Source organism: Lacerta agilis, chromosome 1 (assembly GCF_009819535.1).
Source record: "Lacerta agilis isolate rLacAgi1 chromosome 1, rLacAgi1.pri, whole genome shotgun sequence".
Lineage (NCBI taxonomy): Eukaryota > Metazoa > Chordata > Lepidosauria > Squamata > Lacertidae > Lacerta > Lacerta agilis.
In genome coordinates this window covers 123,586,954-123,614,850 of record NC_046312.1, presented here as the reverse complement: position 1 = coordinate 123,614,850, position 27,897 = coordinate 123,586,954, and the positions used below count along the sequence as shown (strand labels likewise).

Here is a 27,897-nt window from a genome sequence, read left to right as displayed (position 1 = left end):
GGATAAATAATTTGGAATGTAATTTGGAATGTTTCATATGATTCTGTTGTATTGGAAACTCTAATAAATATGATTTGGCAAAAAAAGAAGAAGAAAAAAGACGAGCCCCAATTTTTTAGCTAATTTTTCAAAAGCAACAAAACATCGTCTTATACACAGAAAAATACGGCCTATTGCTATAGGGACAGATAAAAGAACAAGCACAAACACACACACACCCATAAACACACACGAAAGAAAGAAAGAAAGAAAGAAAGAAAGAAAGAAAGAAAGAAAGATTAAGCAAGCTACTCCATGGACTTCCATATAAGCAAGGACGGGAACTCACTTCATGAGAAGGCCATCATGAAACTGAAACAACTAAGGCGTTTATTATTACTATTTATAATATTTCAGCACCATTTTCAAGTTGCCTCTCTTATTTTGCTTCCAATAATATAAAAAAGCCACAAGGCAGAGAGGGTTTGGAGAGGAGCGTCACCCCAAAACTCTGGAAAATACCAAATTTAGACTAAGAATGAAGCCTCACTAGAGACAAAGTCAAATGTCAAGAGTCTTGGTTCCTTAGTGACCTGCAGATGCAGCACGCAAGGAATCACAAAGCAACATGTGTTTTAGAGCATCTCACCTTTCCTTTGTTCTTTGCTGTTGTCTGCCCCACGAGAGAAGCGTGATAAATCAGACCGAACTTGGGTGTGTCGCGTTTAGTTTTCAGTGCTCGGAAGAGTGCCTTTTCGGCTCCCAGGATCTGAACCGTTGACGCCGGGTGCTTAGCCAGGTTCAAGAGAGAGCCTGCGTTAAGAAAAGACGCAACAGGAGTTTGCAAGAATTAGCAGCCTTCAAAAGAGGACTCGGGCAAAAGGACCAAGTCTCAAACTTTATATACCTGAAGGAACGTCTCCACCCCCATTGTTCAGCCCGGACACTAAGGTCCAGCTCCGAGGGCCTTCTGGCGGTTCCCTCACTGCGAGAAGCAAAGCTACAGGGAACCAGTCAGAGGGCCTTCTCGGGAGTGGTGCCTGGCCTGTGGAACGCCCTCCCATCAGATGTCAAGGAAATAAACAACTATCGGACTTTTAGAAGACATCTGAAAGCAGCCCTGTTTGGGGAAGTTTTCGATGTTTGATCTTTTATCATGTTTTTAGTACAGTGGTACCTCAGGTTACAGATGCTTCAGGTTACAGACTCCACTAGCCCAGAAATAATACCTCGGATTAAGAACTTTATTTCAGGATGAGAACAGAAATCGCGTGGCAGTAGCGGGAGGCCCCATTAGCTAAAGTGGTACCTCAGGTTAAGAAGTTTCAGGTTAAGAAGGGGCCTCCAGAATGAATTAAGTTCTTAACCTGAGGTACCATTGTATTCTGCTGGGAGCCGTCCAGAGTGGCTGAGGAAATCCAGCCAGATGGGCAGTGTAAATAAATAATAATAATAATAACAACAACAACAACAATAATAATAATAATAATAACAACACCAGCCTCTGAAAGACAATGTTGCAGAAGAGAGATGGTGGCAAGCCAATGCCCCCTCACTTGTTCTTGGACTTCCATCACGCTGGCCCCAGGCAGGGTAGCCAACTGCCAAGGATGATGGAAGTCGCATGCAGTCCAACATCATCTACAGGGCCACAGGTTAGCTATCCATGCTGTCAGGACGTTCAGTGGTTGCTCATGAGAAATCAGCCAAATGCAGAACTTATAAAAACTAAGTTCTTTATTGTGCAGATATTTACAGTGGAGGAAGAGTTCAAACGCCCATCTCATCCCTCCGCAGAGTCCGGGAATGAACCCTTCCGGTTCTTGGTCCAGCAAAAGAGTCATGGGATTCTAAACCCCCGCCTCCCCCTTCCACATCTTTCCTGTCTGCGAACTTGGGGCGTGGGAAATTGTCCCTGTCCCCCGCTTCCCCTTTGGTGCTCAGGCTCTGCGATCCCTTCACAGCCCCTGCGCCGACTTCCTGCCTCCAACTCCCCCTCCCCACTGGAGGAATGGTCGCTTCCTCCCGAGGAGGGGGATGACGAACTGCTGAACAACGGGGGTGGTTCCCTGTACTGCAAACGATCCTGGGATGCTACCGGCCGTGGGGAGGGGGGCTCCCTGACACATGCCATAGAAGCCGATACATAATCTGGCAATCGGCAGTAACATAATTCAACCCAGGTTAATCTGCCTTGCATAATGATACCAATAAATGAGGCATTCGTTGGGTTTTATTTGGGGGAGCAGCTGAGAAGGAACAGAGCCCAGAAGATGTCTCAGAAGAGGTAGTGACTAGAGTTGCCTTCATGTTTCAAGATGAAATCAAGCAAACTTCAGGACAAAATCATCACCGACTACTTCTAGGCTTCTATTTCGCAGACGCCAAAATTTTCTAGGTTCACAAAGCTGGTCTTGGTCAATGGACTTGTGTCCTTTCGATTCTGCAAAGTGCAGGGCAGTGAAATACAACACATCTCCCCCCCCCAATTGCGTCAAAATTACCTGCGTGAGCGATGAGTCTCGCCCCCACCAGCTCTCCCACCATGACCGTGAGGTTAGGCGCAATGGCCATCATTCTGTTTTTCAGGTAATCGTACAGCTGTGCTCGATAGTCCGATATCTCGATTACCTGAAATATGCAACAAGGGTGGTCAAGGCCTGCAAAGGGGAGCCACTAAAGGAATGCAAGGAAAAAAACCTGGTGAAGGCGGTTTACAGAAATTTGAGTGGCGGCCCGAGTTTTCCTAGCAAGCATTTTTCAAAGAAACATTGTTTTCCTGAAAGAAATTCGGCAAAGCAGTGTATAAAATGTGAAAAAAATTTAAAATTAAAAAAACTAGCAATCTGAGTACGCATTTAACAAATTTCTGGGGGGAACCAGGTGGGAGGCTGGATTCAACTCTCAGTATGCGGATGGAAGACTGAGATTGAGATGAAATGATGATAAAGGGCTCTACATAGATATATATAATTGTGTTTTATGGAAAACATGAATATCGTATTTTATATTTTCTCTTTCTGTATTATTCTTTTCTTTTGATATATTGCCTTTTATTATCCTCCTATAAAAGAGTTTGGATTTTATTGCTTAATATGTTAAAAACCTCTCATAAAATTCTATGTTGAATATTTAGCAAATGTCTAAACCTTACACTAAAAACCCAAAGAGGCTTTTAAGAGACATCAGAACCCCACCTATGGACAAGTTGAACACACATCTGAACCTTAATTTTAACTACTGGGCAGGATTGCATGGGAGTCGGACGTTCCTCAGGTGAAAACAAAATCAAAAATTCTTTCCAGTAGCACCTTAGAGACCAACTGAGTTTGTTCCTGGTATGAGCTTTCGTGTGCATACCTGAAGGTATCTGAAGAAGTGTGCATGCACACGAAAGCTCATACCAGGAACAAACTCAGTTGGTCTCTAAGGTGCTACTGGAAAGAATTTTTGATTTTGTTTTGACTATGGCAGACCAACACGGCTACCCACCTGTAACTGTTCCTCAGGTGAGATGGTCCCAGCTATTTAGAGAGTAAGCAACCCGCAATTTGTCAGTCAGATGTTTCTTTAAGTCTTACTGACAATGATTTGTCCACCCTGATTATGGACAGTCCCAGTTTAATGGTGAGAACCATACAAAGTGTTTGCGTGGGTGAGGCCTCCCTCCTCCACTCCATGACAAATCCACAACTGAGCCGGGACATCCGTTTATCTGATGCATGTGACCACAACAGAAAGTCCTACGTCCAACTCAGGAAGGTTAGCATTCGTCCAGCCTCCAACCAGCTCTTCCCAAAAGTCCTTCAACTAGGGACTTACCGGTAAGATAAGAAGGTATGATGGGTTAATGGTACTTTGGCATGTTTAAAGGGAAAGCAGATTTGCCACCTTGGCACTACAGAAGCGGAATATTCTGGTGTCTGAATATAAGTTGCGGCAATGCTTCTGCTGCAAATCTCAGAAGAACTGTTTGCGTTATGCCGACTTCAATGTCTTTAATTTAGCTATTCGAGATGGCATCAGAAGAGGTAGTGACTGTGCGACCCTCATGGTTTACACATCAAGGAAAGCATCATCATGGAAATCATCACTGCCATCAAGAACGCTGGCCTGAAAGGCTTTCCAGTGTGGTGTAGTTTTTAAGACCGTTAAGTCTCGTAATCTGGGGAACCGGGTTTGCATCCCCCCTCCTCCACATGCAGCTGCTGGGTGACCTTGGGCTAGTCCCATTTCTTTGAAGTCTCTCAGCCCCACTCACCTCACAGAGTGTTTGTTGTGGGGGAGGAAGGGAAAGGAGAATGTTAGTTGCTTTGAGACTCCTTAGGGTAGTGATAAAGTGGGATATCAAATCCAAACTCTTCTTCTTCTTCTTTAGGATCTACCGCCAGTTAGGCTGGGTCACTTTAGATTTAAAACAGAATTAAGCTCAACTGAAGGAAGTAGCACTAAGGCCTTTTACTGCAGATCGATTGTGAGCAATGCTGGAGGTATGGGCTTTGACTTAAAACACTGTTTTCGTTTTGGACCAGCTATGAACTGCAAATTCCAAATCCATTCATTCATCCATCCTCCCCAAGTGTAGTAAATCCATAATGCAGATATGCCAATGAAACAAACTTTCGACAAAACGTCATCACCTGGTCACAGAGATGCTGTATGTTGCTGATGTCTTCCTCCGACACTTCGGTCCCCATGGAGATTTCGGCAGCTGCTTTCACCTCCTCCTCAACCTCCTCAGGCAGGGCCTCAGACAGGTCAGAACAGGCAAAGTTTTTTCTGTCTCCTGGGAAGCAAAATCAGAGAGTTGGAACGAATGGCAAGCAGCAACAGAAGTCAAGTTTTAAAACATTAAACATCTATTCGTTTATGAACAGCCTTGTACCTACAGGCGAAACTCGAAAAATTAGAATATCGTGGAAAGGTTAATTTCTTTCAGTAATTCAATTTAAAGGTGAAACTAATTGTCAGGTGTAATGAATCAGATCTAAGTTAGGGGACGTTCAGAAACCCACAGTGTTTTATGAGTTAATGGGCACCCCAGTTTGAGTGGCAGATACCCCTTGGGAGGCGGGACATTCCGCTCTTTAAAAGGAGGGAAGAGCCGTTAGTGAGAGGAGAGTGGTGACTGGAAGAAGGAGGGTGTGGGGCCAGGTTAGGTTTAGGTTAGGTTAGGATCGTTGAAGATGTGTATATGTTGCTGAAAGAAAGAGTTTACACTGTTATGAAACTAAGCTTATGAACCATCACTGAAACCGTTACGTTCTGTAAGAAAAAAAGACCTCTTATTGTTGAGCTAAGAAAATATCGTCGTTCTTTTGGTCCAGTGAGTTATATAGGCTCTTGAGGAGGGGAACTCAGGGAAAGGACTAAACTGAAGGGTGATACGTTTGTGTCTTGGAGTTCCCTCAGGAGGGGCTAGCGGGCGGAAACCCTGGTATTGCCACAGAGTTGCTAAGAGGGCTTAGCCAACTGATATAGTGAGGGGATCCAATAAAGAGAGATCCCGAACTGTAGGCAAAGGAGAGGTTCACCCCTGAAGCCAGAGCCACAGCCGCTGGGCAGGAAAACTCCTGTTACTAAGAAATTCCCAGATTATTAATCAAAGGGAAGTGAAATAACAGATGGACCTCAGAGGGACAGGTGGGGTGGATTGAAATTTGACCCAGAACACCTGATTAAAAAATTCACTTAGTAACGAGGGGAGAGTCTGAAGTGGAGGTTCGTCGCATCAGGGAACTGCCACCTGGCCCGCTGAGGGAAACGGAGGGTCCGTCAGCATACAGAGAGCCCCAGCGCCAATTGAGCAGCAGCACCTCTTCCAGAGGGGAAAGCCGCCACACCTCCAGTGGGGAGGAGAGGGAAAGAATCAGCCTGGCGGGGAGAGGGCTTAGGGATGCCACTGAGTGCCCCAGCGCCTCTTCTAGCCAGGAGCCACAAACAGGGAGCCTGGCGGGGAGAGGGCTTGGGGATGTTGCTGAGACCCTACGCTCACCTCGCCCGGCCGGTCAGGAGGGAGGCACGCCATTTCCGTCACCCCAGTTGCGCAAAGGGGTGAAACGCAAGGAGGGTAGGAGGAGACTTGGGGTGCCGAAGTTCTTATGCTGGGGGAGAAGCCGGAAGGGGCCACTCCCGGATTCTGCCGGCGACTGAGACAGACATGCATTTTGTAGCTCTGCACTGTAAATAGTTTGCACAATAAAACTGCAAAAGTCCGTTTGGGATCCTGCTACGTTACTCGTGAGGCACCATCACACGAACCTTACACTAATATATGAGATAGACTCATGACATGCAAAGCGAGATATGTCAAGCCTTTATATCAATAGTATTATTAAAAAGGTCCACCAGAGGCTGTATTTCCTGCGTCAACTAAGGAAATTTAAATTGTCCCAGGAAGTGTTGATACAATTCTACAGAGGCATCATTGAAACTGTTCTCTGTAATTCTATAACAGCTTGGTACGGTACAGCCTCCAAGAGAGACAAGAAAAGGCTCCAACGAGCTGTAAGAACTGCAGAAAGGGTAATTGGTGTTAGCTTGCCTTCAATGGAGACAGTTTATGCTACCCGAGTTAGGAAGAGAGCAGAGAGAATTGTAGCAGATCCTTTACATCCCGGTCATCATCTGCTTGATTTACTTCCATCTGGATGTCGCTACAGCACTTCATATACAAAATCGGTCAAGCACAAGAATAGTTTTTTCCCTTGTGTCATTAAATTGTTAAATTCGTAGTTGTATAGCTTAAGGGGAGGTAAAATATGGGTGGGGTTTCTTTGCTTCTTTGTATTGTGAGAGGAACAGTGTCTGTATGTTTACATTGCAATGTAGCCGAAACAAATTCCAAGTATGTTGGAAAATGTACTTGGCCAATAATAAATTATTCCTATTATATGTTATAATTGTGATGATTATGGCGTACAGCTGATGAGAACCCCAAATTAACAATTTCAACTTTGGGGTTTTCATCAGCTGTACGCCATAATCATCACGATTCTAACAAATAAAGGCTTGACATATCTCGCTTTGCATGTCATGAGTCTATCTCATATAATAAACTGCAGTAGCTAATGAAAACAATTTATTTAAACAATTTACATGGATGGACTTTTCCACAATATTCTAATTTTTCGAGTTTCACCTGTATGTGCCGAATTGACTTACAATGTAAGCGGAAAATAGTTCTTAAAAATTAAAAAACAAAACCCTGAAGATATGATTTAAAAACGTGACAAGACAAACAGCTACGGCAGAGCCCTTTCCATTCAGCTGCAAAACCTTGTTGAAACAAAACTGGGAAGCAGAGATAACGGGTGCCTGTCTTATCTCAACTTGCCACGAACCTCTCTAAACATGGTCACAGGTTTGCAGAAAATCAAACATGGAAGCAGATGGGCTCTTGAAAGTCATAATCGGCTGTGACTTTGAGGAATACTTCACCAACACAGGCAGGCAGCTGTGTCTTTCCACATTACACTTAATTTGAAATAGAAATCTCTACAGCGTGGTTAGTTCCCATTTATGTGGAATCTGTAAGTGGGCCGGTGAGAGTGAGTTATTAACAACCGGCCCTTGCTCTTCATTCCTTTTTGTTAACAACTGCAGCACAAAAGAAAGGAAACTATGCTATGGCTTGGTTAGCTTGCAATGCTAAGCCAAACCAAACCAAAGCAAACCATGGCTCACCTTGAATAAGCAAGTGTGTTGGGAGAAAATCACAACCACTTGGCTCCTCTCCTGCCACCAGGAACAAATTCATGTTTTGTCTTAGCGTTGTGCCCAAACCCAAGGTTGTATTTTGCCTCGATCCAAAGCAAACCACGAAGAATAAGAACTTTTTACCGCTTGTGATTTTTCTGGAGCAAAATAAACCACAAGCCTTGGTTTGGACACAATGCTAAGCCTAACCATGGCTTAAAGGTAAAGGGAAAGGGACCCCTGACCATTAGGTCCAGTCGTGTCCAACTCTGGGGTTGTGGCGCTCATCTCACATTACTGGCCGAGGGAGCCGGCGTACAGCTTCCGGTTCATGTGGCCAGCATGACTAAGCCGCTTCTGGCGAACCAGAGCAGCGCACGGAAACGCCGTTTACCTTCCCGCCGGAGCGGTACCTATTTATCTACTTGCACTTTGACGTGCTTTCGAACTGCTGGGTGGGCAGGAGCTGGGATTGAGCAATGGGAGCTCACCCCGTCGCAGGGATTCGAACCGCCAACCTTCTGATCAGCAAGCCCTAGGCGCCACCATGGCTTAGTTCAGCCTTCTGGTCACCATTTTTTTTCTGTGCAACAGCAAGATTTCTTAGTCATGGTAAGCCATAGATTTGCTTAGCATTCCGTGCTCTCTCTTTACTGCTCTTTGGGATTTTTCATTGCTCAATTACTGAAGAATTCTATAGAATGTAGGCAATAACAGGGGACTTATAGATATAGCTATTATTCTTGCTATTATTATTATTATTAGAATTTATATACTGCCCTATACCAGGTCTCAGGGTGGTTCACAGAAAAATATATAATAATAATAATAATAATAATAATAATAATAATAATAATAATAATTTATTATTTGTACCCCGCCCATCTGGCTGGGTATATATAATCAAAATAAAAACAACAGCCCAATAACACCCCCCTAAAAAACCCCACATTTTAAAAGGGTATAGGGTGTAAATTAGATCAACCAAAGGCCTGGTTAAAAAGGAACGTTTTTGCCTGGCGCCTAATGGTGTGTAATGAAGGCGCCAGGCGGACCTCCCTGGGGAGAGCATCCGACAGGCGGGGAGCCACTGCAGAGAAGGCCCTGTTCTCGTGTTGCCACCCTCCTCTCTTGAGGCGGCGGCGCACGAAGCAGGGCCTCAGAAGATGTTCTCGGCGTCCGGGTAGGTTCATACGGAAAGAGGCGGTCCTTGAGGTATTGCAGCCCTGAGCCATTTAAGGCTTTATAGGTCAAAACAGGCACTCTGAATTGGGCCCGGAAACTAACTGGTAGCCAGTGCAGTTGGACCAGGATCGGTGTAATATGCTCAAACCTTCTTGCTCCGGTGAGCAACCTGGCCGCTGAATTCTACACTAGCCGAAGTTTCCAACCGTCTTCAGAAGCAGGCCAGTAGCAGATGTTGAGCACTGTGGGTCTCTAGCATAAAAAGGATGTGATGTACAATTTCAAAGGCAGCGAGTATGCCACAATGTGGCCAATATGTCCTCACTTGCACAACACACCTCTGTTTTATCTCCTCCCTCCTGCAGCCCCCTGCTCACTCCCAAAATCTGCTCTGGAAGGCTAGGGAGATGCGTGGGGGCTGTCCCACTGGCGTGATGTTGGGTGGCACCTTTTATCTAAGGAGCCCAGCACTACTCACCAATTTTCCGCACACATTTACAGTAGGTTAGATTATCTGTGATGATTTTGCCCAATTCAGGGAAGTGCCAGCCATACCATTCTCGACAGCGCATTATATAGTTGTTCAGTTCTTTGTCCAAGTCATCAAGGAGAGCTGTGGTAGACAAACACAAAAAGACAACCTGAGCGGAGTTTCACTTTAGAAACTAGACCTTGTGCTATCCTAGGATTTCAGGGGAGAAACGTACTGGCCTGGTTTCCACATCACATTAAACCATAGTTTAAAAATGCTCAGGGCTAAAACCACACTTCTCTTCTGATGGGAAGTAAGCTATGGTTTGAAGAAGAAGAAGAGTTTGGATTTGATATCCCGCTTTATCACTACCCAAAGGAGTCTCAAAGTGGCTAACATTCTCCTTTCCCTTCCTCCCCCACAACAAACACTCTGTGAGGTGAGTGGGGCTGAGAGACTTCAAAGAAGTGTGACTAGCCCAAAGTCACCCAGCAGCTGCATGTGGAGGAGTGGAGACACGAACCCGGTTCCCCAGATTATGAGTCTACCGCTCTTAACCACTACACCACACTGGCTCTCCAGTGTGGCTTAGAGTTATGCCCCAACCGGAGCTCATTGCTTGCTTGTTTTCAAATCCCGAGCTGTAACCAAAGTTTGTTCCCAGCTTCCCACTTACGACTTGTTTGCTGAGGAAGACTCCAAATTCAGATGTAATGCTAAGTCGAACCATGGCTTACTTCCTACCAGAACAGTGCCAAAAGGGTGTGGGGAGCAAAGTGTTTGTGATTTTAGCTCCATTCGCTACTTTTAAACCCAGGTTAAGTTTAATTATAGTTGAAAGTGACACGAGAACAAGAGGAAACCCAGAAATCTTGCGACACTTGCACCCATTACAAACAACAATGGCGTAGTTATCCATTTAGACAAGTTGCTCCAAAGTACCAGCAGGGGAAATGGTGCAAAAAGTTACCACCCACTGTTAGAAAACACCCATTTATCTATTCCCTACTTCCCACACATGGAAAAAACAACACCCACACCCATTTGTCAGTGGTGCATCATCATCATAATAATAATAATAATAATAATAATAAATATCACTATCTGGGGCTGCCACACCGGCTTACTTTGCTCACTTACCCCATCCACCTCACCCTTGGCCAAAAACACTCCCTCCCCTTAGACCAGGCATGGCCAAACTTGGCCCTCCAAGTGTTTTGGAACTATAATTGCCATCATTCCTGACCACTGGTCCTGTTAGCTAGGGATGATGGGAGTTGTAGTCCCAAAACATCTGGAGGGCCAAGTTTGGCCATACCTGTCTTAGACCTTGAAGAAACCACAAGGACCTTCCCCTTCATGTTTCCCCAACCACCACCACCACCACCTACTGGAAGCCACAGAAACTGCAGCTTGATGAAATACTTATCATTGAATTATACGGTGTAACAAATAAATAAATAAATGCAGCCCTCAGCCCCATTCCCTAGGTAAAGGTAAAGGGACCCCTGACCATTAGGTCCAGTCGTGTCCGCCTCTGGGTTTGCAGCACCCATCTCGCGTTACTGGCTGAGGGAGCTGGCGTACAGCTTCTGGGTCATGTGGCCAGCATGACAAAGCCGCTTCTGGCGAACCAGAGCAGCGCACAGAAATGCCATTTACCTTCCCACCGGAGCGGTACCTATTTATCTACTTGCACTTTGACGTGCTTTCAAACTGCTAGGTTGGCAGGAACAGGGACCGAGCAACGGGAGCTCACCCCGTCGCGGGGATTCGAACCGCCGGCCTTCTGATCGGCAAGCTCTAGGCTCTTGTTTAACCCACAGCGCCACCCACCATTCCCTAGCTACCTTCAATTGACAATGAGAAGTTGTTTCTAACTCACACAGTCATCTCATCGTCGGAAAGAAAAGCCCAAGTTGAACTGACTAGGCTGATCCATATTCAAAAATCCTACTAGAAAACCAGGTAGGGTCGTTGTTACCATATCTAGAAGCAGAATCCTTCCTTCTCTGGCTATCAAAGGAGGTTTGCCTCTTAGTTAATGCTGTTATTTTAACAGACTGATTTGGTCACATTTCCAGCAATCATCTGACACAGCATGGCGTTGGATAGGATCACATAAGCCTCTCTAAAAACTCAGTGAGAAAAACTGAATTTGCTTTTGCGGTCACACACACACAAAAAAACCTTTTACACAAATAGTGCAGAAAGCATTTAAATGTTTAGCTGGCCCACGTAGCTCGCCCAAATTTATGCTAATCACTGGCCCTGCATGTCCCTCCTCTTTTTGACTCTGACATCACCCTGAGCTATGGAGGAAAATGGGAGTAACTGAGAGCCATCGTGACTGGTCCTTGTCCCCAGCTCCAAGATAGGCTTGGCTCCTGATCCTTCAGAAGGGTTGACAGGACAAAATAAAAATACACTCTACAGCAGCAAACTAGGTAGCAGAATGTTTGTGGCTACTGGTACAGTCGTATCTTGGAAGTCGAACGGAATCTGTTCCTGAAGTCCGTTTGACTTCCAAAACGTTCGGAAACCAAAGCATGGCTTCCGATTGGCTGCAGGAAGCTCCTGCCGGACATTCGGCTTCCAAAAATAGTTTGCAAACCGGAACACTAACTTCCAGGTTTGCGGCATTCGGGAGGCAAAACGTTCGAGAACTAAGCTGTTCGACTTCCAAGCTACGACTGTATTAAGAACTCAAAAGCTGGTGGCAGACACATCAAGATATTTAACTTCCAACTGTACTCACAAATTGCTTGGACAATCATTGTATCAACTTTGTCTGGGCTGAACTTCAGCTTGTATCGGGAGAGGCTGAAAACAGACATGGATATAAATGTTATATACAAGAATGCACAGGACACACAGATTCTCCCCCCCCCCAAATAATAATTATAAAGGCACTGCTATTGACTGCAATGGCATGTTCATCTTTGCTGAAGGTGCAGCTATTAATCCTTTCCCATTTCAGTTACTGACTTGTGTTTTTACAGGCAAGAAGTCTAAGGCAGAGAGCTGCGAAAAGCAGCCCTCCGGGTTTGCTCCTCGTATTACTCCCTAGAGGCACGAGCGTTTCAGCGAATTGGAAGAAACCCAGCAGAAATCAGAGCAGGACTAACTTGCACAAGTTAACATGTACAAGACTGTGCTGTAAGTAGGTGCTGGGGCTGAAGCTTGCCATTCCACTTCGCAGAAAACGGTATCCTCAGGCCCGCAGTGGTGTCCAAACTTTTCTCAAAGAGGGCCAGATTTGATGAAGTCAAGGGCCGTAAGGGCCAACCAAAGTTGTTGACTTTTTTTTTTAGGATTGAAGGTCTCGAGCTTCTTTTAGGATTGAAGCTGCCCCAGAAAATTTTGCCCCAGAAAATAAACTGCCACAGGGGCCGGATTAAACTGAACGGCGAGCCAAATTAGGCCCCCCGAAACGGACTTTGGACTCAGGAGGAAGGTTATACAGAGCATGGAAGAAGAAGAAGAGAAGAGTTTGGATTTGATATCCCGCTTTTCACTACCCGAAGGAGTCTCAAAGCGGCTAACATTCTCCTTTCCCTTCCTCCCCCACAACAAACACTCTGTGAGGTGAGTGGGGCTGAGAGACTTCAGAGAAGTGTGACTAGCCCAAGGTCACCCAGCAGCTGCATGTGGAAGAGCGGGGACGCGAACCCGGTTCCCCAGATTACAAGTCTACCGCTCTTAACCACTACACCACACTGGAAACGAACAAGCCAGGGCTGGCAAAATCATTGCTGTCAGCCTTTCCCTTTTTTGCGGTAAATTCCCTTATTATAGAATTGGGAAACAGCAGGGAGGGTTGACAGCTATGTATATAGCAGTGGGGAACAGCAGGGAGGGTTGACATCTATGGGCAAAATGTCTGTATTACCTGTGTGCCAGGCCTAAGCACATAGCTGCCATCTCCCGCGACGGAAGTCCAGTGATGAGCCCTTCCATTTGAGAACGGATGCCTCTCATCAGTTCAGTAACCATGGGGCTGTGCAGGCAACTTAAGTTCAGTTTCTCCTGCAGGAGGAAGGGGGGGGAAGGGGATCCCCATTTTGATATTATTGCAACAACAAATTCGTTTGCTGTTGAACAGCAACAGAACCTAAGAAAGGTAAGGTAGCCCAACACTAACCCGCAAGCAGGGCTATCTTGCAGTTCCCAGAAGTGGAATAACCACGTGAGCATTCTTATTTAAGCAAATTGGCAAACAGCTGATAGCACAAGACACAGGAGATAGCAAGCAAAAAATCCAGAAAAATGTGGCCCTAACAATCTATTACTTTAATCCAGTGCATTAGCAACAAAGCTTATTTAAGTACAGTTGTACCTTGGTTTTTGAACAGCTTAGTTCTCAAATGTTTTGGCTCCTGAATGCCACAACTCCAGAAGTGACTGTGCTTTGGTTTCCAAATGTTCTGGAAGTTGGACGGAATTCTGGAACGGATTCCGTTCAACTTCCAAGGCACGACTGTACTTGAATGGACTTGTTTTCCTCTTCCCTCCCCACATCTTTTCCTTCTGTATCATGTCTACTACAACAGGGGTTCCCAAACTAGTGAGCTTCATTCAGGTGGTCCACGGCATCTCTGTGGATTTATGGTTGAAGCATTAAATATTCAAACAGATTTGTAACTGTCTTTTTAATTTGGTAATGGCTATACAGTGGTACCTTGCAAGACGAATGCCTCGCACAACGAAAAACTTGCTAGACAAAAGGGTTTTGCGGTTTTTTAGGTGACTCGAATTTTTCTATGGTCGTGCTTCGCAAGACGAAAACGTTTTGTGATTTTTAAAAAATTTCAATGCATTTCAATGGGAAACCGCGCTTCGCAAGACGACATTTTCGCAATACGAAATTTTCGCAATACGAAACGACTCGCGGAACGAATTAATTTCGTCTTGCAAAACACCACTGTACTAGAATCCAAGTTTAAAGGCAAGGACTGCCTTGGTTTTTAATCTCTATGCAGCCCTTAGTAAATGTTCGTACTCTGTAATCAGTGTTTAAACATAATAATCATGAAGTCAGCAAAAAGCATGGTCCCAGAATATCAGTACCAACAAAACAAGCATCAGCAACCATCACTGATTAATTTACATTAAGCATACATCATTTCTGGATGCAGTGAAAAGGTTGTGTCAGAGCATGGAACAGGGAAGATGGATGCAGCACTAACTCATTGTTCTGGAACTATAAAGAAGACTAACGCAGGCCTTGAGAATACCACCTCCTCTGAACACCACATCGCCAGGGCACATAAAACCCAGAACCTACCTTTATTACACCTCCTAGTTTGGCATCTGCTACGGCCAACTGTTCGTGTGCATCTTTGGCTACTATCTTCTTTAAGATTTTCTTTAAGTTCTTGTTAATCTTGCCTTCCACCAGAGCAGTGGATGCTTAAAGGAGAAAGCACATCATTGTAAAAATCCTAGATATTGTCTAACATTCCCAGCCTGGCAAAGTTCATAATGGAACAAAATATGTACTATAACTGGCCACCCACCGAACTTTCATCAGTATGCGGATGATACCCAGCTCTACCTCTCGTTTAAATCAGAACCAGTGAAGACGGTGAAGGTCCTGTGTGAGTGTCTGGAGGCGGTTGGAGGATGGATGGCGGCTAACAGATTGAGGTAGAATCCTGACAAGACAGAAGTACTGTTCTTGGGGGACAGGAGGCAGGCAGGTGTAGAGGACTCCCTGGTCCTGAATGGGGTAACTGTGCCCCTGAAGGACCACCTGGGAGTCATTTTGGACTCACAGCTGTCCATGGAGGCGCAGGTTAATTCTTTGTCCAGGGCAGCTGTCTACCAGCTCCATCTGGTACGCAGGCTGAGACCCTACCTGCCCGCAGACTGTCTCGCCAGAGTGGTGCATGCTCTAGTTATCTCTGGCTTGGATTACTGCAATGCGCTCTATGTGGGGCTACCTTTGAAGGTGACCTGGAAACTACAACTAATCCAGAATACGTCAGCTAGACTGGTGACTGGGAGCGGCCGCCGAGACCACATAACACAGGTCTTTTAAAGCCCTAAATGGCCTCTGTCCAGTATACCTGAAGGAGCGTCTCTACCCCCATCATTCTGCCCGGACACTGAGGTCCAATGCCGAGGGGCTTCTGGCTGTTCCCTCGCTGCGACAAGCCAAGTTACAGGGAACCAGGCAGAGGGCCTTCTCGGTAGTGGCACCCGCCCTGTGGAACACCCTCCCACCAGATGTCAAAAACAACTACCAGACTTTTAGAAGACATCTGAAAGCAGCCCTGTTTAGAGAAGCTTTTAATGTTTAATAGATTAATAGCCAGGTGGGCGGGGTATAAATAATAATAATAATAATAATAATAATAATAATAATCTGTTGTCTCTGTGGCAAGTCCTTTCCTACCACCAACTGCTGATGTGCCACAAATAACTTGCATTAGCAGGCAGGGGTTTTTTGTGGACTTAATAAGTAATATTAAGTTTTAAAACAATACAGTGGTGCCCTGCTAGACGAAAATAATTCGTTCTGTGAAAATTTTCGTCTAGCGGGTTTTTCGTCTTGCGGAGCGGCAATGACAGCCGCGCTCCGCAAAACGAAAAAAAGACGAAAATTTTTCGTCTTGCGAGGCAGCCCCATAGACTTTTTCGTCTTGCGGGGCAGCCTTCCGCTAGACGAATGCCTTCGTCTAGCGAGTTTTTCGTCTAGCGGGGTACCACTGTATTAAAAATTCCTTCCAGTAGCACCTTAGAGACCAACTAAGTTTGTTCTTGGTATGAGCTTTTGTGTGCATGTAAACTTCTTCAGATACACTGAAACAGAAGTCATTCCGAAGGGAGGGGGAAATTTTAGTGTGTTTTAAGTTTAAAAACACACTAAATAAAAAGTCACCTACGCTCACAGCTCATGATTCCAGGCTTGCACCAAAGAAAAGAAGAGATATATTATAACCCTAGGTTACCTGCAAGTGCTTCTGTTGTGTCTTGAAACTTCTCAAAGTGTTTCAGTTTCACTCTAAATAAAATATACCAAACAGTTTTTATAAGCAACGTGGGGAACTGAGTATCTGCTACCAACTTCTAAAACACAAGAAACCTGAAAAATGAAAAGCCTGCAGTGTCCCAGCAGGTTAACCTACCCAAGAGAAAAACAGAACCTATTAAGTCTGACAGACAAATAGCTTCCTACTACTAAACCACAGATATTTGCGGGACATAGGTATTCATTCATTACTATTTTTTTCAAAATATAGTCTGGCCCCTACAAGGTCTGAGGGACAGTGGATCGGCCCCCTGCTGAAAAAGTTTGCAGACCTGACCCCTGGCTAAGATTATCAACACATTCTGTTTCATGGTTGTAGCTAAACCTCACTTCTGAGTGATATTAACCCTGTTTAAAGATACTTTGCAAGCCTTTCCACTCCAGCAAGGCTCCTGCCACCCAACTGCACCCATAAGAGTTGTCATGTCAACAGTGGAGGATGGAGGGAGGGAGTTGTGAGTACAAAATAATCCAAGTACTGGTGTTAGGCAAAAAACAACAAAACAAAACAAAACAGTGATTCCTATGTGAGCAGAGATGAAGGTGTACTCTATACTGGATTGAAATAATGAGTTACTTGAGAAAGTTACTTACACTTTATTTGCTTTTTCAGGAGTTTCAAATTCTTTCCATAAGCTGTCGATTTCTTGGAGTTTCTTCTCATCCAGAACCTGTGACAGATAAGGAGTAAGACTAAATACACACAAAATTGACAAGATTCAATGTTATGTAAGCAATTCCGAAGTAGAATTGTGCCGTTCTACCACACCAATTCTCTGCCACATCTCTAACCAGTGGCATTTTTTCCAAGCTTCATTTTTTTTAAGAAGAGAAAAATCTAGTTGCAAGTGTGAGATGCCATGATTTTAAAGTATTTAGTAAACTTACATGCTGCTTCTCAACTAGAGGGGAAAGCATGTGGTCTTTGATATCTGAATCAAGATGTCTGTCACAAGTGCAATATTAATCATGTTCCATGCAGTCTAATTTTATGCATCTTTACTCAGAAGTAAAGACAGAAGTGTTAAGTAAAGATGTATTTTCCTTCTCTGCATTGCTCAGAACCCTGTTTCAGTGAACACACAAAGCTTGCTGTATCAACACTAGATCACCAGCAAAATCCTAAACAAAGTAGACTCAAATGTGCAAAATAATACAGTCCCCTTGTCTTGGCAGAAATGGGTGCAATGGGATACTTTAACTGGAGCAAGTGGATGCAATGCAGGAGGGCTGGTAAAAGGCAAGAGCTGTGAACTAGGAAGTCCCCAGCTGAAATCGCACTCTAGGCCAGGGGTCAGCAAACTTTTTCAGCAGGGGGTCAGTCCCCTGTCCCTCAGACCTTGTGGAGGGCCGGACTATATTTTTTAAAAAAATATGATCGAATTCCTATGCCCCACAAATAACCCAGAGATGCATTTTAAATAAAAGGACACATTCTATTCATGTGAAAACACTTGTGATTCCCGGACCGTCCGCGGGTTGGATTTAGAAGGCGATTGGGTCGCATCTGGCCCCTGGGCCTTAGTTTGGGGACCCCTGCTCTAGGAAGCCTAAACCAATTATCTCTCTCCCTCCCCCTACCTAAATCTGTTGTCACAGCAACACCCCCCATCCCTGGTGTCCTTCAGATGTTTCGGACTACGTCTCCCAACACCCCCAGGCAACACAGCTGGGAGCTGCAGTGCAAAACACTTGGAGGGCACAAGGATGGAGGAGGCTACCTCACAGGGTTGTTCTAAGGATCGCTACCAAATAGACTACTTGGATAGCTCAGCTTAATGTCAGGGCCGTGGGTTCGAGCCCCACATTCCTGGGTTGGAGGGGGTTGGACTAGATGATCCTCGTGGTCCCTTCCAACTGTACGGTTCTATAATGCGAGACGCCTTTTGAACCCTTGAAAGTGCCTGTACAGCATGATTCCCTAAGAAGGCTTACAAGTTTTAAGCTTAGCAGGGAAAGCTTCCAGTCCCCCCCCCCCCGAATAAAAGGTTGTGGTGTGGCAGGGAAGGAAACCGGGTTCGCTATAAGGGAGGATGGGGTCTCCCCACGTTTATCCTCCCTGTTCCAAAACTATTTCTCGGCTTATTGCTAGTGAACGTATAAACCGAGTGCACCAACCATCCCCAACCCCCTCCGCCCCGCCAGCAGCCTCCGATCTCCCGCTAGCAGCAGCCACGTGGGAACCCTACTCGACACGTGTTGCGCCCTCAGCTCACCTTGAAAATGGCGTATCCAGCCGCGGTCTCGAATAAAACCAGCATGGCGGCAGCGGGACGAAGCCGGGGCGCCTCCCGCAAAAGCGGCTCTTTCCAAGCGAAGGCGGGCGAGCGAGCGAAGCGAAGACCCAGCGCGGCAGCCCGCGAACTGCTAGGCGCAAGGACCACGAGGGCGGAAGTGAGGCGCTGTACCGGAAGTGATTCGCGTGGCCTTCTGGGAAACCGGAAACCGGTCGGACCTTTGGGCTTCCTCTAGGATCTTGGCGCTTAAAGCTCTCTATGTGAGGGGAGTCGAAAATGGTGCCCCATAAAAATAAATAAATTGCATACTGTAGTTCAAAACAACTACATTTTTTAGGGCAAAATAGACGCAGTTTTCAGCAGGTTATATAGACAGTAGCTTTTGGAAACTGTTGTTGTTATGGTTATTATTACGATTATTGTTACATTATATTAATTTATAGCCCGTCTTTTTCCCTGACGGGGACTCAAGGCGGCTTACACATAATGTAAAAGCAAAAACCGCTAAAACATAGGGGGACAAGTCGTTTGGGGCGGGGGGAAACCACATTTAAACGTTAATGGAATTAAAACTATATGCATATATAAAATCTTGCTTTAAAAACATAACAAATATTTACCATTAAAACAGCATGGTGCCAGCCCTTCCATTTAAAAAGCAGCCAGTTTTCCCAAACCCACTGGAACATTTTTACGCTGTGAACTGCCCTGAGATCTATGGATGAAGGGCAGTATACAAATTTAATAATAATAATAATAATAATAATAATAATAATAATAATAATAATATAACAAGAAGGAAAGACAGCAAGTAGCAAGCTGGTCTAGCTTCTCCAGGGAGTTCCAAAGTTGCCTGGGAGCAGCCACTGAGAAGAACTTCGGGGTCCCCACCATGCATGTATTATTGTTCAGTCGTTCAGTCGTGTCCGACTCTTCGTGACCCCAAGGACCAGAGCATGCCTATCCTTCACTGCCTCTCGCAGTTTGGCCAAACTCATGTTAGTAGCTTCGAGAACACTGTCCAACCATCTCATCCTCTGCCGTCCCCTTCTCCTTGTGCCCTCCATCTTTACCAACATCAGGGTCTTTTCCAGGGAGTCTTCTCTTCTCATGAGTTGGCCAAAGTACTGGAGCCTCAACTTCAGGATCTGTCCTTCTAGTGAGCACTCAGGGCTGATTTCTTTGAGAATGGATCCATGCAGGGGGGACTGCGCATGCGTCGGCGTGGGTAGACGCTCACCCGTATCGCTCCTGGAACTCACTGAATTAAAAGCCTGAAAAACAAATAATTTATGGCAAACTGATAGCAGAGACAACTCACCGAGAACTGTGTTTACGTCTAAGTCCTGGACTGGGGTGAGTCAAAGTTTAAAAACGGTCGTAAATTTACCTATTCGGCAAAGACTTGAGAAGGCCTTAACAAGATGGCCAAGTCTATTAAGGAGCTGGGGGAGATGATCCAGCGTTCGGAGATAAATGTCCGTGCTGATATGCAAGAACTGAAAGCAGAAATGAGAAGAATGACTGCTACATTAGAAAAAGTCACAAAAATAGCAGAGCATGCAAAAGAGGTAGCAGAAGGAAATGCAAATAAAATAGAAACCTTGACAAAAAGAATTTCGCAAATGAATGATAGACAGCGTAGAAGGAATTTGAAGTTCTCTGGCATTTCTGAGGACATTGGAAATAAGGACCTGGAAAAGGGGATGTTTGAATGGCTCAAAGAACAAGGAATTGTAATTGAGCAATATGAAATCGAGAGAGTGCATCGCTTGTTTACACCACGAGGAGGCGCCGGAACTCCCAGGGATGTAATAATGGCATTTACAAGGGAGAAGTTAAGAGATCAAATCTATAAATCTCTTCGACAGAAAGCAGACCTGCAGTTTAAACAGCGAAAGGTCATAGTAAGACAAGACTTCTCTCCAGAAACGCTGCAAGAAAGGAAACAAATGCAGCAGTACGCACAAGCTCTATACAAACATAAAATCCTCTTTTCCTGGGCCTACCCTGCTACACTGGTGGTCTATAAAGATGGCAGGAAATACTCGGCTAAGAACCCTGACGAAGCAAAAAAAATGCTAACTGACCTAGAAGTTGGAATACTAGGACGGATAGAGCAAGAACTCTCAAGTTCGGAAGAACTACAGGGAGAACCTAGTGAACCCAGTGAATCTCCAGTGCAGAGACAAGAGAGTAAAAGAAGACGGCAGTCGGGAGATGAAAGGACAGCAAGAAATAATAAATACTAGAGATAATTTAAAACGGGCTTTGGTAAATACATTTAAGGACATAAACTTTCCAGGAGTGAAGGGAGAGGAGTACAGTCCTCTAAGAAACCATGAGACAGGGATCATGGAGATCCCTATCTGAGTCTCAGGGGGGAAGGGAGAGGGGGATTGAATGGGACAGAATTGGAAATACAAAATATGTACACAGAAGGGTTCAAAAAATAAATGGTAGTCGGGACAATGGATAGATCCTTAAAGGTTTTATCGCTTAATGTTAACGGGTTGGCCTCAAATGTTAAAAGATATAGGGTACTGACATTGGCAAAGAAGATGAAAGCGGATATATTATGCCTTCAGGAGACACATAGAGCTAAAGCAAATAATAGACCTTTGTTATGCTCTCAGCAATGGGGCTTAATAGAAGAATCAAAAGCGACGAACAAGGCTAGAGGGGTCGCTATACTATGTAATGCAAATCTCAGGCCAGAGGTTCTGAGCCGGAAAAAAGATAATGATGGTAGATTTATATTCTTAAAAATCAAAGTGTCACAAAAAATCTTTACAATAGCTAATATATATAGTCCAAACACAAGACAGAAAAAATTTATAAAGAAAATTTTGAATAAACTGCAGCTTTACGCTGAAGGGGAAGTTATCGTTACAGCAGATTTTAACTGGAATATAAAAAACGATAACACATTTAGATTATCTAAATGGGGATTAAAGGATGTGTTTGAGATGGGTAATCCCAGCACTAAACCTACTTTTTTTTCCAACAGACACAAGAGTTTTTCTTATATCGATTATGTGTTAATTAAAGAGGGGAATGAAATTAGCGTTAAAACGGCAAATACTATGGGAATATGGATATCAGACCATGCTCCACTATTTGTGGAGCTGGGGCTGGAAGAAGATGGGAAAAGTAGGAGATGGCGGTATAATAATCTAATAATGGCAAAAGAGATTGATAGGGAATATATCAGAAATCAAATTGACTGGTACTTTAAAGAGAATAATGGCTCAGCCGAGATCCCGGTAGTGTGGGACGCTTTCAAAGCTGTTATAAGAGGACATTGTATATTGAAAGAGAATGCTATTAAAAAGAAGTGGTACTCGGGGAGACAGGAAAAAATTAAAGAGATTGAATTCTTGCAACAACAGCAACAGGTAAAATATCTAAGGAGTAGGAAGGAGCAGTTAAGAAAGTTAAAACAGGAACTGGATGAGTTGGATATAGTTGCGGTGTGGAAGAGAGATAATATGATCAAAAACGATTTTCAGAGAACCTCAATAGGATCATATAAGAGACTTGCAAACTATTTAAAGAAAAGAAGGGATAAACAGAGGGTGAAGGCCATTAAGACCACAAGGAAAACACTCACACAAAGCTCTAAAGAAATAAGGAAAGAATTTGCAGAATTCTATCAATCTCTATATACAGAAGAAAATAAAAATATCAGTAGGGAAAGCTTAGGGTTTAAAATTGAAGAAAGTGATAGATTGAGACTGAAGGAGGAAATCTCTCTGGAAGAAATAGAGAATGTAGTTAAATCATTTAAGAGTAAGAAATCACCAGGATTAGATGGAATTACTGCAGACTTTTATAAAGAAACAATTCATATCCTGGGTGCAGAACTAAAAAAAGTATTTAATAATATCCTAGAAGGGGGGAAAGCCCCAGATACCTGGAAACTAGCGGAAATAGTAGTGATTGAAAAACCACAAAAGGACCCTACAGAGGTGGGGTCATACAGACCAATCAGTTTATTAAATCAAGACTATAAGATATTTACAAAGATCCTGGCAAGACGATTGGAAAAGGTACTACCCAAAATAATTAAGGAAGATCAATATGGATTTGTTAAGGGAAGATACATAGGACACCCTATAAGAAACGTATTAAACGTACTAACAAGCAGGGTAAAAGGTAAACTGGCGGTTTTAAAATTGGATGTGTATAAGGCCTTTGACACGATTAGACATAAGTTCTTATGGAACATCATGCGGGAGGTAGGATTAGGAGAAAACTTTGTGGAAGCAATCCGAGAAGTGTATAGAGAAGGGAAGGCTGTGGTCAGAGTGAATGAGGGGGTTTCAGATCAATTCAATATACAAAGAGGAGTTAAACAAGGATGCCCACTCTCACCGCTACTATTTGTGTTGGGTATGGAGTACTTGGCAGACAGGATACGAAATTCAGTAAGGATAAAAGGATATAAGAAAGGAAAGGAGGAAATCAAGTTGAACATGTATGCAGATGATATCCTATTATTATTTACAAACCCCCTTGAGGGCGTAAGAGAACTTATGATAATCCTGAAGGACTTTAAAGAGGAGTCAGGATTGGGAGTAAATTTGGAAAAGTCCGAAATTCTGTTCTGGGACGTAAATAAAGAGGAGAAGAAGGAAATTGCAAAAATGACAAGGATGGATATTAATAAGAAAAAAATTAAATATTTGGGGGTAAATATCATAAAAAATATTGCTAGGATTCCAGATGTAAATTACAAAGAAGCATGGAGGAAGATCAAGAAGGATATAAAATCATGGAAAAATAAGAATTTATCTATTCTAGGTAGGATTAGAGCAGTTAAAATGTTTCTGGTACCGAAATTATTATATTTATTTCAAGTAATTGCACTACCCATTAGGGAAATATGGTTCAAAATATGGAATAAGGTATTTAAAAATTGGATTTTTGGAAGCAAAAGAGTTAGAACCCCAGACATAGTAAATTACTCACCGCAAGAAGAGATGGGATGGGGAATACCAAACTTAGAATTTTATTACGAAACATTTCAACTAAAAAATTTAATAGACATTGGATATAAGGATAGGACTAAATGGATTAGGCTGGAAAATGAAATAAATGAAGGAATAGGAAGAGAGGGGATATTTATTAGAGATATTAACTTGGCTTGTAAGAAGACAATAGGACCAAGAAAATCTGCGCTAGGAATCTGGAAGAAATGGAATACGAAATGGATGCCAACTCTCTCAAGATGGATGCCGTTAAAATACTTGCTGGAGAGTCAGGGGGAACCGGGCTGGTGGAGGAGATTGGAGGATCGGGGATTTGTTATATTGGGGAATATGTATGATGATGAAGGGAGTTTAATTAAAAAAAATGTTTTTTTGGAAAAAATAGGAAAACAATATTGGTTGAAAGTGGAAGGACTTTATGATTTGATAAAAACAGAAAGAGCGGAGGAGATGAGGAGGACGGAGATGAAAGTGGATTTGGTGTTGAACAGAAGACAAACAACAGAGAAGGGGATAGCGGGGATGTTGTATGGATTCATGGTGAGGGATAAAGAAAGAATGATAAGAATAATACAGAGTAAATGGGAGCACGAGGGTGTTATTCATCAAAGTGTAGTCCAAGAATTAATGAAGAATATAAATAATATTAAAATAGAAAAGTTTAAAGAATTAAGTAGAAAATTTTTATTAAAATGGTATAGAACTCCGGCACAAATGGCGTATATAGTGAAAGGGTTTAGTCCCAAATGTTGGCATTGCGGTCAGGAAAAAGGATTTTATTCCCACATGTGGTGGGAATGCAGTCTGGTTAAGGAATATTGGCAAAAGATTACAAAGGTAATTTCTGGATTATTTCAAATAAATATAGAAGTGAATAGGGATTTACTATTTTCGGGAATACTGGGAAATAACAAAGTAAAAAGTAATATGCAAGAGCTGTATAAGATTATGATTCTAGCCGGAATGGCAGTTATTGCACTGGGATGGAAAGAAAAGGCTAAATGGGAAATGGGAAAATGGAATGATTATGTTTTTGAATACGTACAATCTGAAATATTTGCACAGATAGCGGCAGAGGATAGTTGGGAAAATAAATGCCAAAGAATTACAAATAAATGGGCATTTTATAGGAATTGGATAGAAAGGGGTGAAGCCAACCCAAATATACAAGCTCGAATGAACAGACTGTGTACATGGATAAAGATCTGAAGAACGAAGGTCTGTCCAGAGGGGAGGGTGGGAGGGGAGGGGGAGGGGGGAAAAGAAAAAGAAAAAGAAAAAGAAAAGGTCTATTGGAGATGCTTGAGAGTGCTACCTTGTTTAGTGGCTGTTTTAAATGACGCATTCGAAATGTATTAATTGTATTCTGAACTTTGTGCATATCTTATTGTACGATGATTCTTTTTTTTGTAAATCAGCTGCAGATTTTTGTTAAGAGGTATTTATATCTTCTGAATAAATAGTTCTTTAAAAAAAAAAAAAAAAAAAGAGAATGGATCCATGCATATATATTTTCGTACAAAATAGCTTCAGCCAGCTGAAATGCAGCCTACAGTTTTTAATGAGCTATGCAAGCTATGCATTCCATCTTGCAAAGCAGTCTTACTATTTAAACAGTTGCCATGCAGTAGGAGTTCCATGGAGGGGTTGGGCAAAAGAAGGACTCATGCTTCGCTTCAGTGTTTTCTCCATTCTCTGACGTCCTCTATGCTAATCTGTCACAAACAGCCTTGAAAGCTTCATATCACTATGAAGCAAGGAGGGCTGGTTACTTACCCTGGTGGTGCCCTAGTCTAGCAGATGATGGCATCACTCCCGATCTAAAAAAAGTCTCAGAGCTGTGCTCTGCCCAGCACCACATCACTGTCCATATTACCCAGTGATGGGCACATTTACCAGTAAAACCATTATGGTGAACATGCTCTTGGCCTGAACTCCGATCGGAAGGATCTAAATGCAGACAGAAAGTAGAATGTGAATTCTGATGCAAATAGCCCAGTATATATCTACAGTACCTTCTGTTCCACTTTATACTTCAGTGAAATTAATCCTGATTTATAAGCAAAAGGTGAACCGAGTCTCTGCAATTCATGGCTGTAATCCAAAAGAGTTGAGCGCATGGTCACGAGGGAACTGCACACACAATCAGCTCTTTCTTTCCAATTTGATCATAGCTCCCTGAGCCAAACAGATGTTTTGAGTTTTATAGTATTGGCTCTGGAAACTGCTGTGATGTAAATTTAAGGCAGGAGGGCTGATGCCTTTTCGGATTGCATGTTTGTAAGAGAGCCGAGTTGTTCATTTATCGATTTGGGAGGTTGTGAATAGCAAATCATTTCACTGTATTTAACATTTTGATGGAAATATCAAATTTATATTTTAATTTTTCGTCTGTTGAATTTGTTCGGCACCAGTGTTGTAAGTTTTGTGTCTCTTTTGTAGGAGACATTTTTCTAGGAGACATTTTGAATGGGAATGCCCACCAACTTTGAAGGGGGCCCTGCCCTGCCAAATAGTTTATTGTGGAGTGGGGGCAATAGCCCCCCCCCCCCCCGTTCCTATGTCCTGCACGTAGGAAATACATAGCAAAACATGAAACCTTAAAAAGCTTCCCTTGACCTGGACATTAGACTTCTGCTTGTAATTTTGTATAACTTCTTTTTGCCTGAAATGATGGACTGTACGGCTCCTAGCTAGCAATTTGGGGAAAATTTTATTACTATGTTCAAAAAAATTCTCTTTTCAGGAATATCAAATCTCTCTGCACCCCCTATCTTTATTTTACAGCTCCTTCCTTTTTTGCCCCAACAGTGCTACCCTGGTTCTCAAACACCTATATATTATATAATTTTAGAAATTTTTAACATACAGTAGGGCCTATTATTTGCATTAACCCAAAACAAATTCAATATCTTTATAGGAGTTCTTTTGATCCCAGGACTTCCCCTCCTCTCCCAGGTTTCCAATAACCATCTCTTCTCTTTTCTGCAACTAAATAACTTTTATCCAATCTATTAAATCTCCTTTTTTGATACTCTTTATCCAGGGCCGGATTTAGGTTTGATGAGGCCCTAAGCTACTGAAGGTAATGGGGCCCTTTATATGTCCAGCTGTCCTTTGTCAACAACAAATTGTCACTGTTTCTTGTGTTGAATATATGCTATATGCGAAACAAAATAGAAAATTCTTTCCAGTACGCCAAAGGATAAATGGACATAAATCTGATATCAGGAATCACAAGACAGAGAAACCAGTAGGAGAACACTTCAATCTCCCAGGACATTCTATAAAAGATCTCAAAGTAGCTGTCTTAATACAAAGAAATTTCAGAAATAGACTGGAAAGAGAAGTGGCTGAATTGCAACTAATCACCAAACTTAAAACCATGGAGAAACCTGGTCTGAACAAAGACATTGGATTCTTATCTCATTATACATAACAAAGCTATCTTTAGCCATCTCACCCCTTGCCTTCCCCTGCAAGACTAATTGCAGCCATTAAGTTTTCCATACCTATCAGCTGATCACCCATTCCCACCACCCTTCTGAGTAACACCCCTCCCCACTCCCTCACTATATTTAAGGATCTGGTGACTTGTGTTTCAGTGTATCTGAAGAAGTGTGCATGCACACGAAAGCTCATACCAAGAACAAACTCAGTAGGTCTCTAAGGTGCTACTGGAAAGAATTTTCTATTTTGTTTCGACTATGGCAGACCAACACGGCTACCCACCTGTATATGCTATATGGTAATTTATGGACCTAATGGGTATCTCTAAAGCCATTCGCACATAACAAAATATGTACATCACAGGAGCCTACACAACACAAAACACTGTTGCTGTATGTAGGTTATTTTATTTTATTTTATTATCTTATATTTTGGAAATGTACATCCAGTTCCCCCCCCCCTTTTAAATGGGGGCCCTAAGCTAGAGCTTGTTTAGTTTATACGCAAATCCGGCACTGCCGTTATCAAATCGTTGCGCGTTGCTTTGCACGGGAAAGCGCGCCTTGGTTTTGGAACGCCTTGGTTTTGGAACGGGTTAAGTTTGGGAAGCAAAGGTGCCGTTGTAACGACACCAGACTTCTGCCGAGGGGGAAGAGGGAGGGAAGGAAAGAAGTAGGGAAGAAAAGAAAGGAAAGGAAAGGAGGAGAGGCTTCTTTCTCCTCCTTTCCCCTCCTCCTGGTGCGTCAGGGAGCGGGAAGTGAGCTCAGGCGCAGAGGAACTCCCTCCTTGGCCGGCCTGGGTGTTGTGCTCTCCGTCTCCGCTCCGTGTCTCCGTGAAAGAGAGAGA

At 43.4% G+C, this 27,897-nt stretch overlaps 1 protein-coding gene and 2 non-coding genes across 3 annotated transcripts in view; all 3 read right to left on the bottom strand.

Annotated features, from left to right (window-relative positions):
* NOP58 (NOP58 ribonucleoprotein) overlaps positions 1-18,724 on the bottom strand; it is a 31,887-nt gene extending 13,163 nt beyond the window's left edge. The window contains exons 1-10 of the mRNA XM_033169765.1: positions 18,587-18,724; positions 16,965-17,041; positions 16,291-16,343; positions 14,622-14,746; positions 13,227-13,363; positions 12,093-12,157; positions 9,341-9,475; positions 4,620-4,765; positions 2,484-2,610; positions 629-792 (exon numbers count right to left, since the gene is read on the bottom strand). Of these exons, the coding sequence (XP_033025656.1) occupies positions 629-792; positions 2,484-2,610; positions 4,620-4,765; positions 9,341-9,475; positions 12,093-12,157; positions 13,227-13,363; positions 14,622-14,746; positions 16,291-16,343; positions 16,965-17,041; positions 18,587-18,631 (1,074 nt within the window). The 5' untranslated portion in view covers positions 18,632-18,724. The remainder of the gene's footprint in view (positions 1-628; positions 793-2,483; positions 2,611-4,619; positions 4,766-9,340; positions 9,476-12,092; positions 12,158-13,226; positions 13,364-14,621; positions 14,747-16,290; positions 16,344-16,964; positions 17,042-18,586) is intronic.
* Positions 2,253-2,339, bottom strand: LOC117061585. Its single transcript, XR_004428104.1, has one exon. It is a non-coding gene; the product is annotated as a small nucleolar RNA SNORD11 (small nucleolar RNA).
* On the bottom strand, positions 3,994-4,081 carry LOC117061594. The gene has a single exon (XR_004428106.1). It is a non-coding gene; the product is annotated as a small nucleolar RNA SNORD11B (small nucleolar RNA).
* Positions 18,725-27,897: the final 9,173 nt, after the last annotated feature.